Source organism: Ornithorhynchus anatinus, chromosome 17, assembly GCF_004115215.2.
Source record: "Ornithorhynchus anatinus isolate Pmale09 chromosome 17, mOrnAna1.pri.v4, whole genome shotgun sequence".
Classification (NCBI taxonomy): domain Eukaryota; kingdom Metazoa; phylum Chordata; class Mammalia; order Monotremata; family Ornithorhynchidae; genus Ornithorhynchus; species Ornithorhynchus anatinus.
This window is the reverse complement of record NC_041744.1, coordinates 3,877,039-3,892,872: the sequence shown is the minus strand read 5'-3', so window position 1 is coordinate 3,892,872 and position 15,834 is coordinate 3,877,039. Positions and strand designations below refer to the sequence as shown.

General features: G+C 50.5%; 1 protein-coding gene across 2 annotated transcripts; it reads left to right on the top strand.

The window, feature by feature from the left end:
* The first annotated feature begins 67 nt into the window (after nucleotides 1-67).
* LOC100681627 lies at nucleotides 68-12,813 on the top strand. 2 transcript variants are annotated; one of them, XM_029082145.2, is made up of 3 exons: nucleotides 68-738; nucleotides 11,806-11,929; nucleotides 12,415-12,813. In XM_029082145.2, exons 1-3 carry the CDS (start codon nucleotides 568-570, stop codon nucleotides 12,663-12,665), a joined length of 546 nt encoding a protein of 181 aa, XP_028937978.1. In that variant the 5' UTR covers nucleotides 68-567; the 3' UTR covers nucleotides 12,666-12,813. The 2 variants fall into 2 exon arrangements, with proteins under 2 accessions (XP_028937978.1, XP_028937977.1); XM_029082144.2 differs by having other exon boundaries at nucleotides 70-738; nucleotides 12,412-12,813.
* Nucleotides 12,814-15,834: the final 3,021 nt, after the last annotated feature.

Sequence of the window (15,834 nt, the reverse complement as noted above, 5' to 3'; positions counted from 1 at the left end):
AGAACCCATGACCTTATGACTCCCAGGCCGGTGCTCTATCCGCTAGGCCGTGCTGCTTCAAAAGCGGAATGGAATGTCAACCGATTTTTAATCAGAGGGAGAAACGGCTGCAATTCACCTCCAGTCATCGGAAACCAAACCTATCTGAGAAATGGGCGAGCAGTTAATCCCAGTAAGTTCAGTTTTATAATAAATCACTTAAAGGACGTGTTCTTACAGGGGGAAAACCACACTTCAGGCGCCATCCGGAAGCCGCCCGGTTGAAGATAAACTTCCAAGACTCAAAGTTCAGTCCAACATGAATATGCATCACTTCCTTTGGAGTCAATGGCGTCCCTGTGCAAACGGTGCTTAGCTTAAAGTTGCCGTCCCTCTTTCTCCCCCTTTCAGAAGTGTTAGCGAAGCGGTTAAGATCCGCTGGGTCTCTTGGCTGGCAGGCCGCTAGCCCCCGGGGGTTAAAGGTCCGGCCTCCCCAAACCCGTTCGCCACCCACGATTCTCCAAATAAGCAGGTTACGTGTCAGAGCCCGGTTAGAAAACCCTCCCGCGTCTGCCGGTGGTTGGCAAGATGGCAAAACTATTTCTGCAAGTTATGGGCCACTTAGATATGTCCGACACCACCGCGACGTCAGATTTAATCCGCACCTGGATCGGACAGACGTTTCCAGATGTGGAACCTTTGGCCACAGAGGTCCTGCAGACCTGGATGGAGGTGAAGCCAGGTGAATTGATTATTCTGGTAAGTGCCGTACTTGAATCCTTTTTGTGGTATAATAATAATAATAATAATGCTATTTGTTAAGCGCTCACTATGTGCCGAGCAATGTTCTAAGCGCTGGGGTAGACACAGGGTCATCAGGTCGTCCCTCGTGAGGCTCACAGTTAATCCCCATTTTACAGATGAGGTAACTGAGGCCCAGAGAAGTGAAGTGACTCGCCCACAGTCACACGGCTGCCAAATGGCAGAGCTGGGATTCGAACTCATGACCTCTGACTCCCAAGCCCGGGCTCTTTCCACTGAGCCACGCTGCTTCTCTTGAGCGCTTACGATGTGCAGAGTACTGTGCTAAGCGGCTGGGAGAGTACACTACAACAGAGGCCCTTACAGTCCCTTCAAGACTATAAACTCTTTGTGGGCAGGGAATGTTTCCTGCTTATTGTTCTACTGTCCTCTCCCAAGTGCTTAGTACAGTGCTCTGCACACAGAAAGCGCTCAATAAATACGATTGACTGATTAAAGAGCTGGCAGACACGTTCCCTGCCCACAACACACTTGCAGTCCAGAGGGGAGTCACGTTAAGATAAATAAATTTATGATACATAATTTAAAGATATGTGCCTAATTTTATTTGAATTTTCTTCCCAAGGCGGTGGAAGTGTCAATAAAAGGAAAGTCAGACTCATGTGGGTAATTTAGAGGTCCATGTGTAAAATGTTTTTGGGTTCGTCTCGTGGTTATCCCAGGAGAAGCTTTTAAATTGAAACCAGAAAGCTTTTCTCAACTCTGCTTCCCCCTTTCTGTCCCATCACTCCCCTCTGACTTCAAGAGTTTCTCGCTGTCATTTTTTTTAATGGATTAAAAAAAATAATTATGGTATTTATCAAGCACTTACTTTGTGCCAGGCACTGTACTAAGCACTGGGGTGGAAACAAGCAAATAGATTTGGACATAGGACTTTTCTCAACTTTGCTTCCCCCTTTCTGTCCCATCACTCCCCTCTGACTTCAAGAGTTTCTCGCTGTCATTTTTTTTAATGGATAAAAGGTAATAATGATAATTATGGAATAAGCCAAGCGCTGACTTTGTGCCAGGCACTGTACTAAGCACTGGGGTGGAAACAAGCAAATCGGGTTGGACACAGTCCCTGTCCCACATGGGAATCACAGTCTCAATCCCCATTTTACAGGCGAGGGTAGTGAGGCACAGAAAGCGAGGTGACTTCCCCAAGGTCACACAGCAGACGAGTGGCAGAGCCGGGATTAGAACCCGTGACCTTCTGACTCCCAGGCCCGTGCTGCAGCCACTCTGCTTCCCTATTTGTTAAGCGCTTATTACGTGTCAAGCGATGTTCTAAGCACTGGGGTTCGGTCCAACCCGATTTGCTCGTCTTCACCCCAGTGCTTAGTCCAGCGCCCGGCACATAGTAAGGGCTGAACAAATACCATAATAATAATTATTATTACATCGTACTCTCCTAAGCGTTTAGTGGAGTGCCCTGCATACGGCAAGCGCTCAATAGATACAAGTGAATGATTGCATTCACCCCAGAGGTAGCTACATTTCATATCCCCCACCGGCAGCCCCTCAATAAATATTAGTTGCTGATCTGGGCAGGTGATGTGACTAGGCGGGGCTGGGAGGGGTCCGTTTGGTGAATTTAATTAGTGTCTTTGTGGTTCTGGGTAAGGAATTCTATCCAGGGACGGTTCCGGTTATTATGGAGTGAGAAGACTCTTCTGCAAACCAAACGCCTCACGCGTGGGGAAAGAAAATGAAAATAAATTGAGCCCCTGAGGGTGGAGACTGTTGCTCTGTTACTCCAGTCAAGGGTTCCCTCAGGTGTTGGGAGCCAAGCCTAAAGTTATGCAGGAATGTCGGGGAAGAGAACTGCAGGACCTGTTTTCCTGTCTACCACAGGATTCCCTGGACTCAGTACAACAGCACCGCTCCTCACCCTATCCCACTTACTGCCACTTGTCAGCTGTGTGACTTTGGGCAAGTCACTTAACTTCTCTGTGCCTCGGTTACCTCATCTGGAAAATGGGGGTTAAGGCTGTGAGCCCCACATGGGCCAACCTGATCACCTTGTATCCCCCAGCGCTTAGAACAGTGCTTTGCACATAGTAAGCGCTTAACAAATACCACCAATTATTTTTATTTATTTACCTGGAATGCGGTGCAAACGGGGGAATTGGGGATGGGAGCTGGGTGGACAATGGCAGTTCTCGGGCTTTTAGGGTGAGGTGACCTGGAATTGGCCACCTTATTAATGATTACGGTATTTGGGAAGCCCTACCTATGTGCCGGGCCTAGTACTAAGAACTGGGAGACAATAATAATAATAATAATAATAATGGCTTACTATGTGCAGAGCACTGTTCCAAGCGCTGGGGTAGATACAGGGTCATCAGATTGTCCCACGTGAGGCTCACAGTCTTAATCCCCATTTCCCAGATGAGGTCACTGAGGCCCAGAGAAGTGAAGCGACTTGCCCACAGTCACACAGCTGCCAAGTGGCAGAGCTGGAATTCAAAGCCACGACCTCTGACTCCCAAGCCCGGGCTCTTTCCGCTGAGCCACGCTGATACAAGTCGATCAGGTCAGACACAATTCCTGTCTCAAATGGGGTTCACAGTCTTAAACGGGAGGGAGAACATTCAAGCGTGTTTATTGAGCGCCTACTGTGTGCAGAACACTGCACTAAGTGCTTGGGAGAGTGCAGTATAACTGAATTCACAGACATGTTCCTCGACCTCCAAAAACTCCAGTGGTTGCCCATCCATCTCTAAATCAAACACCTCACTATTGTCTTTAAAGCAGTCCTCCCCCTTGCCCCTTCCTACCTCACCTCGCTACTCGCCTTCTACAGCCCAGCCCACATACTTCGTTCCTCTAATGCCGACCGTCCCATCGTACCTCCATCTTGTCTAATAATAATAATGATGATAAGGTTGGTATTTGTTAAGCACTTACTAGGTGCAGAGCACTGTTCTAAGCGCTGAGGGAGATACAGGGTAATCAGGTTGTCCCGCTTGAGGCTCACAGTCTTAATTCCCCATTTGACAGATGAGGTGACTGAAGAAGCAGCGTGGCCCAGTGGAAAGAGCCCGGGCTTCGGAGTCAGAGGTCATGGGTTCGAATCCCGGCTCTGCCACTTGTCAGCTGGGTGACTGGGGGCGAGTCACTTCACTTCTCTGGGCCTCAGTTACCTCATCTGTAAAATGGGGATTAAGACCGTGAGCCCCACGTGGGACAACCCGATGCCCCTGTGTCTACCCCAGCGCTTAGAACACTGCTCTGCACATAGTAAGCGCTTAACAAATACCAACTGAGGCACAGAGAGGTGAAGTGACTTGCCCACAGTCACACAGCTGACAAGTGGCACAGCGGGATCTCTCTGCCGACCTCTCGCCCCCATCCTGCCTCTGGTCTGGAACACCCTCCCTCCTCAAATCCGACAGTTACTCGCCCCCCCCCCCCGCTTCAGAGCCTTATCCAAGGCCCATCTCCTCCAAGAGGCCTTCCCAGATTAAGCCCCATTTTCCCTCATCTCCCACTCCCTTCCGCATCAACCTGACTTGCTCCCTCTGGTCTTCCCCTGTCCCCACCTCACAGCGCCACTGTATACATCTGTCATTTTGTTTATCTGCACTGTCGTCTCCCCCGCAGACTGTGACTCGTGGGCAGGGAATGTCGTCGTCGTACTGAACTCTCCCTAGCACTCAGTACAGTGACTTCGGAGTCAGAGGTCATGGGTTCGACTCCCGGCTCTGCCACCTGTCAGCCGTGTGACTGTGGGCGAGTCACTTCACTTCTCTGTGCCTCAGTGACCTCATCTGGAAAATGGGGATTAACTGTGAGCCTCACGTGGGGCAACCTGATGACCCTGTATCTCCCCCAGCGCTTAGAACGGTGCTCTGCACATAGTAAGCGCTTAACAAATATCAACATTATCATCCTTATCATCATTATGTCCTACGTGGGGCTCCCAGAATTAATCCCCGTTTCGCGGACGAGAGAACCGAGGCCCAGAGAAGTGAAGCGACTTCCCCAAGCTCATCCGGCCGACACGTGGCAGAGCTGGAATTAGAACCCCCACGTCCTCCCGACGCCCAGGCCCTTGCTCTATCCCCTGGGCCATTCTGCTTCTCTGGAAAGAGCACGGGCCCAGGAGTCCCAGGACCCGGGTTCTACTGCCGCCGCCGCCGCTTACCCGCTGTGTGATCTCGGACGAGTCACGGGGCAAGTGGCCACCTCAGCCAGACCGGGGGCAAGGGTGGAAATCCCACTGAGCTCCAGTAAGGCCCCCGGGAAGCCCTCGGAGCCTCATGGTGCCATGTAAGCAGTAGGGGGAAGCAGAGCACTCCAATCTGCTCTTCTAACTCCGGGCCTTTGAGCATTCCCGAATATTTTTTAGTACTTTAAGTGCTCACTCTATTCCAGATGCTGGGGTAGACACAAGCCAATCAGGTTGGACACCGTCCCCGGCCCACCTGGGGCTCACCGCCTTAATCCCCGTTTTCTGAGGCCCAGAGAATCTAAGTCCGAGGTCACGCGGCAGACAAGTGGCGGAGCTGGGATAAGCAGCGTGACTCAGTGGAAAGAGCCCGGGTTTGGGAGTCAGAGGTCATGGGTTCGAATTCCCCGCTCTGCCACTTGGCAGCTGTGTGACTGTGGGCAAGTCACTTCTCTGGGCCTCAGTTCCCTCCTCTGTAAAATGGGGATTAAGACTGGGAGCCTCATGTGGGACAACCTGATTACCCTGTATCTACCCCGGCGCTTAAAACAGTGCTTACAAAGAGGGTGAAAGGAAAGATTTAAGGGTGCATCTTCCACTCTCTAAAATTGTCCTTTCTGGGCTTTCCCCCACCCCACCCTCACACTGACCCTGGGATCGCCGCCTGGATACCAGGGGGGGCTTCAGCTGAGACCCCCAGGGTATAAAGCCCCTCACTCCCACCCATCTCCTCCCCTCCCATTCCCTTCACGGCCTCCTTTGAATAAAAATAATTGTGGTATCTGTTAGGCGCCTACTCTAATAATAATAATTGTAGGTATTAAGCACGTACTATGTGCCAGGGACCATTCTAAGCGCTGGGATAGATACAAGATAATTGGGGGAGACACAGTCCCTGTCCCACATAGAGCACACAGTCTTAATCCCCATTTTACAGATGAGGGACTGAGGCACAGAGAAGTGAAGTGACTTACCCAAGGTCACACAGCAGACAAGTGGCAGGGCCGGGATTAGAACCCAAGTTCTTCTGACTCCCGGGCCCGTACTCTGTCCCCCAGGCCTTATGTTGCTTCTCATACTCTGTGCCAAGCACTGTGGTAAGCACCGACAGGCGTGTGGCCTGGTGAAATAATAATAATAGCGATAATAAAATTGGAATTTGTTAAGTGGTTACTCGGTGCTAAGCAGTGGACGGAGTGCTGGGGTAGATACAAGACAACTAGATTGGAAACAGTCCCTGTCCCACATGGGGCTCACAGTCTAGGTAGGAAGGAGAACAAAGAGAAACAGCATCCTGTAGTGGATAGAGCATGGGCCTGGGCGTCAAAGATCATGGGGTCTAATCCCGGCTCTGCCCCTTGTCTGCTGTGTGACCTTGGACAAGTCACTTCATTCTCTGTGCCTCTATTACCTCCTCTATAAAATAGGATTAAGCCCGTGAGCTCCATGTGGTAGAGAGACTGTGTCCAATCCACTATGCTTGTATCCACCCCAGCGCTTAGTACAGTACCTGGCGCTTAAATACCGCAATTATTTTTATTATTAACAAATATTAGAGAAGCAGCGTGGCTCAGTGGAAAGATCACGGGCTTGGGAGTCAGAGATCATGGGTTCGAATCCCAGATCTGCCACTTGTCAGCTGCGTGACTGTGGGCAAGTCACCTCACTTCTCTGGGCCTCAGTTCCCTCATCTGTAAAATGGGGATTAAGACTGTGAACCTCATGTGGGACAACCTGATCATCCTGTATCTACCCCAGCGCTTAAAACAGTGCTCTGCACATAGTAAGCGCTTAACAAATACCAACATTTTACAGATGAAGAAGCTGAGGCCCAGAGAAGCTTGACCCAGGTTCACACAGCAGGCAAGTGGCAGAGCCAAAATTAGAACCCAGGTCCTCTGGTCCCCAGGCCTGGGCTCTCTCCACTAGGCCTCGCTACTTCCCTTCAGCAGAGCTGGCATAACTCCCTTTGCTGCTAATGTGGCAATCCTTGCCAGTCCTCCCGAGGCTCGGGGGCCCCCAGAGGGTAGCCTGAGGGTTAGCCCAGAAGCGAGACCGTTCCAAGAAAAGCCATTTTAACTTCTTCTCCTCAGCCCTTTGCCCTGTGGCTGGAGTCCAGGTCCTCGCCGTTCTCTGATCTGCGGCTATTTTCTGGACTTTCACGGCGCGGATAGCTCATCTCGGGAACATCCCGTCCATCGGTTTTGTTAACACAGCGTGGACGGTTGCTTTTTTCTGATGAGGTTTCTGTGGTCCGGGATGAAATACTAGGCATTATATTGAAAAGCTCCAAGTTAGGCTAAAAATAGAGCTCCCGTCCGTCCCCTGTTCTGGAGTGGGATTTCACGTTGGCTTTCAAAACGGGACTGACTAGGACGGGGTTTATGACGGGGTGAGGAGAGGAACCAAATTACCGTGTAGACTTGCCAGAACCAAGTCAAGGATCGCTTTCAGCTCTGGGCCTCTGAAATGAGAGAAAAAATAAAGACACCCATGGAATTAACTGGGGGCAAAGAAGTAGGGTCGGGGAGGGTCTCGGAAACCAGGTTCAAAACTGGATTTAGACTGAATAAAGAAACATTTCATCATTAATAATAATAGTATTTGTTAAGACCTCGCTATGTGCCAGGCACTGTTCTGAGCGATGGGGTGGATACAAGCAAATCGGTTTGAACGCAGTCCCTGTCCCACGTGGGGCCCAAGGTCTTCATCCCCATTTTCCAGATGAGGTAACTGAGGCCCAGAGAAGTAAAGTGAAATGCCCAAGGCCACAGAGTAGACAAGTGGGGGAGCCAGGATTAGAACCCATGACCTTCTGACTGCCAGGCCCGTGCTCTATCCACTAGGCCGTGCTGCTTCTGTACCAAGTGCTTGGGGGAGCACAACAGATCAAAATTGGCAGACACGTTCCCCGCCCACAAAAAAAGTGCTTATAGGCGCTAGTCATTAATAATCCAGTTATCTCTATTTTCCTTAGGAGAGGATTTGCCAGGAACTCCTTTGGGAGAGGTTACCTAGACGAGTCCAATACCCAAAGACACCCCGCCTCGCCCTTAACGATGGTTTCAAAGGCACCAGATCTCCCACCTCAGACCCCCCAAACTGCACCCAAACTTGACATCACCCGCGAAGCGAGATTAAAGGGCTGAGTCGTCCCTACCAGATTCGAACCTCAGATCCCCCGGCGTCTAGGAATTACCCAGATGATGGAGCCACCGCTAAACCACCCCCTTCGGCTAGATAGGAGTCCCCTCTCCAAATATCAGGCTGCTCCTTAAACCCGAACCCACAGTCGGAGCTATTTGTCTCTACCACAGAGAAAATGATCGCCCCTGGACACGAGCGCTGATAAAAACCGGGTTTCCGACACGCTGCTAGAACAGTTCTGTTTAACGGGACCCGTTGAACGGCCAGATCTTGGACAGACCACCCCTGCCTCACGGGTTCCCCCTAAATCTGAACCACCGGCGGGGAATCTCGAGGTCTGCCGTCAAAGCGGGTACCCTGCCTCGATGAAAATAGGAATCTCTGAGGATCTGGTGAACCCCAAAGGCCCCCAGGGAACAACGAATGTTCCCCCCTCGTTCAATCAGTCAGAAGTATTTATTCCGTGCTCGGTCTAGGTGGGGCACTGTATTGAGTGCTTGGAGGATAAAATAGAATTACTTAGATGCAATCCCTGCCCTCAAGGCGGTGACACTCTAGTGGGGGAAGTCCAGTTGTTTTCCTCTGCAGACAAGGACCTGTCACGGCCTCCAAGAGTGGTATGCGAGCAGGATTTATGCACGACTGTGTTTTTCTCCCTCTTACTTGTGGAATGAAATCTCCCGGGATGTTTGAGGGCAATTACCCTCCGGCCCCGCCTTCAAAGGCTTATTTGAAGGCCCACCTCCTCCAAGAGGCCTTCCCTGACTAAACCTTCATTTCCTCTTCTCCCACTCCCTTCTGCACTTGGATTTGCTCCCTTTATTCACCCCTCCCTCCGCCCCATAGCATTTATGTATTTATCCATCATTTATTTCCTTATACGAATGTCTCGTCTCCCCTTCCGGACCGTAAGCTCATTGTAGGCAGGGAACGTGACTACTGACTCTGTCATATTACACTGTCTTGAGCGCTTAGTACAGTGCTCTGCACACAGTAAGCCCTCAATAAATACCATTGATTTATTGACTGAGGGCAGATCAGGATGGGAAAATCCATCAAGCAGGTTTGAAGAGACAATGTCTGAAAATCCTAAAGTTCATCAAGATTTGCGGAGAGCCAGCCCCCACTACCCTGCTAGATTTCCTGTCTTGTGCGCCCACGTGTGTGTACGTATGCAGTGCATGTGTGAATGTGAATATGTGAGAATGTTCATGCCTGCTTGTCTGTGCCATGGGAATGTCTGTGCACATGTGTGTGTTTGCGTTACTAGGTTAATCGATACAGTTTATGGACCCGAGGCAGTCAGTACACAAAATAACGCCCGTTTCAAAGGCACGGTGGTAAGTTTTCAGACCAAGACGCTGACACATCGCATGTATCAAAATCTTCAAATCAGGCAAACCCTTGGATTTGTACCCTTTATTCACCCCACCTTCACCCCACCTTCAGCTCCAAGGAACTTACATCCATATCTGCCATCTCGTTTAATGTCCGTCTCCTCGTCTAGACTGTAAACTATTTGTGGGCGGGGAATATATCTACCAACTCTATATTATGCTCTCCCAATCATTTAGTACAGCGCTGTGCATACAATAAGCACCCGATAAAGAATAATAATAATCGTGGTATTCGTTAAGCATTTACTATGTGCCAGGCACTGTACTGAGCGCTGTAGAAACAAGGCAGTTGGGTTACAGAGTTCCTTGTCCACATGGGGCTCCTGGTCTTAATCCCCATTTTACAGATGAGGGAACTGAGGTCCAGGGAAGTGAAGTACCCCAGGTCACACCGCAGACAAGCGGCAGAGCGGGGATTAGAACCCAGGTCCTTCTGACTCCCAGGCCCGGGCTCTAGCCACTAAGCTACGCTGCTCCTTGTTGACGGAAACAATTGACACCAATACCACTGATTAATTGACCCCCATCCCACACAACCAGATTCTCCTTTTCTGAGGAGAATCTGCAGGAAACCAAGCTGGTAGACCTACCACGATCCACGTCTGATCCCCGAGATTCAGGTCCAAAGCCAGCCAGGCCAAGCTCTGTTTCGATTGGACCTTTGAACGTTTTGATCAGCTAAAGTCGAGGAGAATTCTCTGCCGACCGTAAAACATCCAGCTTCAAATAGGGCAAATAATAGAGAACTGGGTATACATTACGTTATATTTATAACGAGCCGGTACCAAGTCTGCAATTTTTTCCTCCAACTCTGTGATTATAACTCAATAGCAGTAGATCATAGTTATCACGGCATAGAGCGATTGTTAGGACACAGTTGATTAAAGGCTTAACCGTTCGTTGGAAATTCTATTTTTGAGATTGGACTGCTGGCAGGTAACTTGCGTTTCACAATGCCGGGCCTCTTTGAAAGTGCCGAGCACTGTGCAAAGCTCTGGGATAGATACAGTACAACCCGTGGTTTTTATCCGAGTGCTTATTGTGTGAAGGGCACTGTATTAAGCGCTGGGGAGAGTACAATGCAACAGAATTGGTAGGCACGTTCCCTGCTCACGAGCTTAGTCTAGATGGACATTAGGATAAATAATAGAAACAAATATTACAATCAAATACAGTCCCTGTCCCACATGGGGCTCACGGCGGTAGTGTGTGGGAGAACAGGAATTTCGTTCCCATTTTACAGAGAAGGAAGCCGAGGCCTGGAGAAGTTACGTGACTTGCCAGAGATCACGCAGCAGGCGAGCAATCAATCAGTGGTGTTTATTGAGCTCTTCCAGTGTGCAGAGCACTGTACTAAGCACTTGGGAGCTGCTTGAGCAGCAGCACGGCCTAGTGGATCGAGCAAGGACCTGGGAGTCAGAGGACCTGGGTTCTAATGCCGGTTCTGCCACTTGTGTGCTGTGAGAAAAGTCACTTCACCGTGCCTCAGTTACCTCATCTGTAAAATTGGTATTAAGACTGTGAGTCCCATGTGGGACAGGGACTGTGTCCAACCTGATTAGCTTGTTTCAACCCCAGTGCCTGGCCCATAGTAAGAGCTTAACAAATACCACAATTATTATTATTGGGTAAGTACAACAGAACTAGCAGACGTGTTCCACACAGCAGGCAGGTGACCTGGTCAGAATTAGAACTCAGCTGTCCTGACTCCCGGTCCCAGGCTTTTTCCACCAGCTGAAGCTGCTTCTCCCAATAATCTGTGACAGATTCTGAAACGGTCCATCGCTAGTAAAAATGCCCTTCACTGGCTAAGCCCTCCTTTCCTCTTCTCCCACTGCCCTGACTTGCTCCCATTATTCATTCCCCCTCCCAGCCCGGCATCACTTATTTCTATTAACGTCCGTCTCCCCCTCAAGATTGTAAGCTCATTTCGGGCAGGGAACGTGTCCGTTCTATTGATCTATCGTACTCTCCCAGAAGCAGCACGGCCTAAATGATAGAGCACGGGCCTGGGACTCAGAAGGACCTGGGTTCCGATCGAGGGTCTGCCACTTGTCTGCTGCCTGCCCTTGGGCAAGTCGCTTCACTTCTCCGGGCCTCAGTTCCCTCATCAGGGAAATGGGGATGAAGCCGGTGAGACCTAAGTGGGACGGGGACTGTGTCCAACCTGATTAGCCTGAATCTACCCCAGTGCTTAGATCAGCGCCTGGTATATAGGAAGCACTTAAATACCATTATCATTATTATTATTAGTGCTGCAAACTCAGTAAGCGCTCAGTAAATACAATTGACTGACTCCCTCAGGACACGCGAAGCGCAGCTGAGTTTGACGTGAGCCACTTGCCGGGAGCCATCCGTGTGGACCCTGACAGGAAGGACCTGTCAGAACTCTTACAGCAACACCTCTCTCCTGAGGGAAACGACGCAGGTACATCCCAGCTCTGGGTCTCCCACCCGAGTGGGCCGGAGAGCCCTAGGGGAACCATTCCCTCCCACCCACCTGGAGTTTGTTTTGGCACTTGACTCATTCCGAAATAACCCCTGGCTCGTCCCCGAGCCCTTCACCTTCTGATCCGCAGCTCGCAGTCCACTGGTGCCCTGCTGTGGATGCTGGCGGGGAATGCGGGAACCTAAAAAAATAAAAGAACAACCAACTCCCCAAAAGGAGGTCTCACCAGCACGCACTCCAGAAGCCTTCTTTTTATAGTAGACAAAACCCTGCTCTATAAAGGGCCGAAAATGAAGGCCGCAAGCTCCCAGGTGACCGGCAGGATCCCCTGAACCTCAGAAAATGCCCCTCCTCCCGCCCCAGCCCAGGTGGGGCCTGGCTCCCGGGGCCATGGCGGTCAAGGAACGGCACCTGCCCCCGCCACCCCGCGGGCACGCCGTTGACCCATCCCCCTCCGACAGCAGGGCGCGTCCCCCGGGAAGAGATCGTCTGCTACTGCACCGTGGGCTACCGGTCATCCTCGGTGGCCAGGGCGCTGAGCGCGGGCCGGCCCTCCGGAGCCAGGCGCGTCTACAACGTCGACGGTGGGCTGGTGAAATGGGCCAGCGAGAGCCGGCGCATGGAGGACTCACAGGGCCGCGCCACGCAGTTCATCCACCCGGGGAACGCCGTGTGGGCCCGGGCCGTCCGCCCCGAGCTGAGGGCCTGGATGTGAGTCGCGGCCGGCCTTGACTGAGCCGCGCTGGGCCCGCGGGGAGTCGGGGTGGCCTCGGATGTAGCCATCTATTCCCATTTTAAACAAACTCCCGGGGCCCTTTTCCACTTCCAAGGTCACAATAAACGTAAGACTCCAATCTTCTCAATCTCCGTCTTCCTCTCTTGCCGCACGTGCCCTCTACGAGATCATGAACCTTGACCGAGAAGCCGCGAGGCTCAGTGGAAAGAGCACCGGCTTGGGAGTCAGAGGTCATGGGTTCTATTCCCGACTACGCCACTTGTGAGCTGTGTGACTTCGGGCATGTCACTTAACTTCTCTGTGCCTCTGTTACGTCATCTGTAAAATGGGGATTAAGACTGGGAGCCCCACGTGGGACAACCTGATTACGTTGTATCTCCCGCAGAGCTTAGAACAGTGGATGGCACATAGTAAGTACTTAAATAGTGTCATTATTATTGCTATTATGAACCTTTTGGGAAATCTGGACCATTTACCACTGTCAGTCGATCACATTTATTAAGTGTTTACTATGTGCAGAGCACTGTACTCAGCACTTGGGATTGTACAATAATAACAGTCCTGTTCCCTGCCCCCAGTGAGTTTACGGTCTAGACGGGGGTCTGACGGAGGGATCTGGTCTGGGGACATAATGGAACAATGTTGGTACTTGTTCAACAATTACCTTTTTTTGACAATTGGTATCTTTTAAGTGCTTACTCTGTGTCAAGCACTGTTCTAAGTGCTAGGATAGAAACAATAATAATAATAATGTTGGTATTTGTTAAGCGCTTACTATGTGCAGAGCACTGTTCTAAGCGCTGGGGTAGACAGGGTAATCAGCTTGTCCCACGTGAGGCTCACAGTTAATCCCCATTTTACAGATGAAGTAACTGAGGCTCCGAGAAGTTAAGTGACTTGCCCACAGTCACACAGCTGACAAGTGGCAGAGCCGGGATTCGAATCCATGACCTCTGACTCCCACGTCCGGGCTCTTTCCACTGAGCCACGCTGCTTCTCTTTTACCTCATCTGTAAAATGGGAATCAAGACTGTGAGCCCCATGTGGCACAACCTGATCACTCTGTATCCCCCAGCGCTTAGGACAGTGCTTTGCACATAGTAAGCACTTAACAAAAGCCATCATCACCATCAACTCCGCTAAGCCGTGCTGATTCTTGAAAGCAGCCAGGTGCATGCCAAGCAGCGGACTAGATACAAAAAATAGGGCTCATAGTCTAAGGGTGAGGGAGAACAGTGATTTAATCCCTATTTTTTAGATGAGGAAACTGAAGCACAGAGTAATTTAGTGACTTATCCACGGTCGCTCAGGAGGCAAGTGGCGGAGCTGGGATTCGAACCCAGATCTTCTGCGCTTGTTCCACCGAACCACACTGCTTCTATCTCCCCGCACTCCCTCCTTTGGACTGTCAACTGCAGGAAGGCAAGGATTAAGCGTGTCGAGCTCCTCCAAGCGCTCAGTCTATAGCTTCACAGTCGGCAGGCTCTCGATAAATCCCATTCACGAGGAGGACGAGGCTGGTTCCGGCCAGCCTTCCCACAGCGGGGTCGACGTCGACCCAGAGTGGCACGTTGGGTATTGAGGTGTGAGGATCCACAGAATGGCTTCCTCTTCATCCCAACAGCCTTCTTGGCAACAGTAACCCCCTGATGACCAAAAACACCACCCCCCAACCGAAGCCAAGCCCTCGCCCGACCCCATTTCAGACCCACCTCAGTGTTTTTTTTTCATCGAGTGGCCAACACTCCCTTTAAATAAACGCGGCCCTCCCTTGTCCCCAGCCTGGCCAACTCTGTCGGAGGCTCTCTCAGTGACCGCACCGTCTGGGCCTTTCTGGGATCCCTCCGTGGCCCCAGGAATTTCTCGCTTGGTTTCGAGATATTTTCGATGCTTAAAAATAGAGCCCCATTCGGGGTGGGGGTGGAGGGCATTAAATGCAGGTCTCTTTCCCTGGCAACTCTTTTAGTAATAATAATGTGGGTATTTGTTAAGCACTTACTTCATGCAGAGCACTGTTCTAAGCGCCGGGGTAGATACAGGGTGATCAGGTTGTCCCATGTGGGGATCACGGTTTTAATCCCCATTTTACAGATGAGGTAAATGAGGCACAGAGAGTTAAGTGACTTGCCCACAGTCACACGCTGACAAGTGGCGGAGCCGGAATTCGAACCCATGACCTCCGACTCCCAAGCCCGTGCTCTTTCCACTGAGCCACGCTGCTTCTCTTTTAAAATAACGCCTGGGGCTGAGAGGAGGGTGAAGAGTAACACGGCAAGGTCAGTTGGATTTGAAGACAGATATGGCTTTCCTTGTGAACCTTCATTCATTCAATCATTCAATCGTATTTATTGAGCACATACTGTGCGCAGAGCCCTGTACTAAGCGCTTGGGAGAGCACAACAGAACAATACAGCACAAACATCCCCTGACCGCAACGAGCTTGCCATCTAGATGGGGGAAACCTATTCCTCGCTCTCACAGAATTGGTGTCCGGTGACTCTGAAATGAACCCACATTACAATTATTATTATTATCGCTAATAATTTTTATGAAAAGGACTTGGATCCGTTCCTAGATGATAGATGCACAGGGGGTTATTAGAGGGAAAAGACAAGGATGTTAGAAGATGCATCCTTAATCAAGGGGGCGATTGTCAAGTCAGTCAGTCGTATTTATTGAGTGCTTTCTGTGTGCAGAGCACTGTACTAAACGCTTGGGAGAATACAACAAGAAACAGACACATTCCCCGCCCACACTGATCTTACAGTCTTGACTTCTCTGAGCCTCAGTTTCCTCATCTGCAAAAAGGGGATTCAATACCTGTTCTCTCTCCTACTTAGACAGTGAAAACTCTGTGGGATCCAGTTATCAGGTAACTACCCGAGTGCTTAGTGCAGTGCTTGGCACAAAGTACGCCCTTAACAGATACCGCAATTATTATATTTTCACGGGCAGGGTGTGTAAATGTGAAGCACAGCTTTTCTCTGTTGTCCCCATCAGACAGGATCCTGGGCTGGATGGATTTTTGGTTTGATCCAATATGGCACTGTATTTGGATCTGTGATCTTTGGGCACTGGACATTTATCCCACCTTCAACCTCACAGCACTTAGGTACTTATCTTTAAGTTGCATGTTATAAATTATCTA

Excerpts from the sequence above, each read along its gene's own strand:
- LOC100681627 (XM_029082144.2), top strand. The coding sequence starts at position 568 with ATGGCAAAACTATTTCTGCAAGTTATGGGCCACTTAGATATGTCCGAC. Across the intron at positions 739-11,805 it reads CAGGTGAATTGATTATTCTG|GACACGCGAAGCGCAGCTGA; the intron begins GTAAGTGCCGTA and ends TGACTCCCTCAG. Across the intron at positions 11,930-12,411 it reads TCCTGAGGGAAACGACGCAG|CAGGGCGCGTCCCCCGGGAA; the intron begins GTACATCCCAGC and ends CCCCTCCGACAG.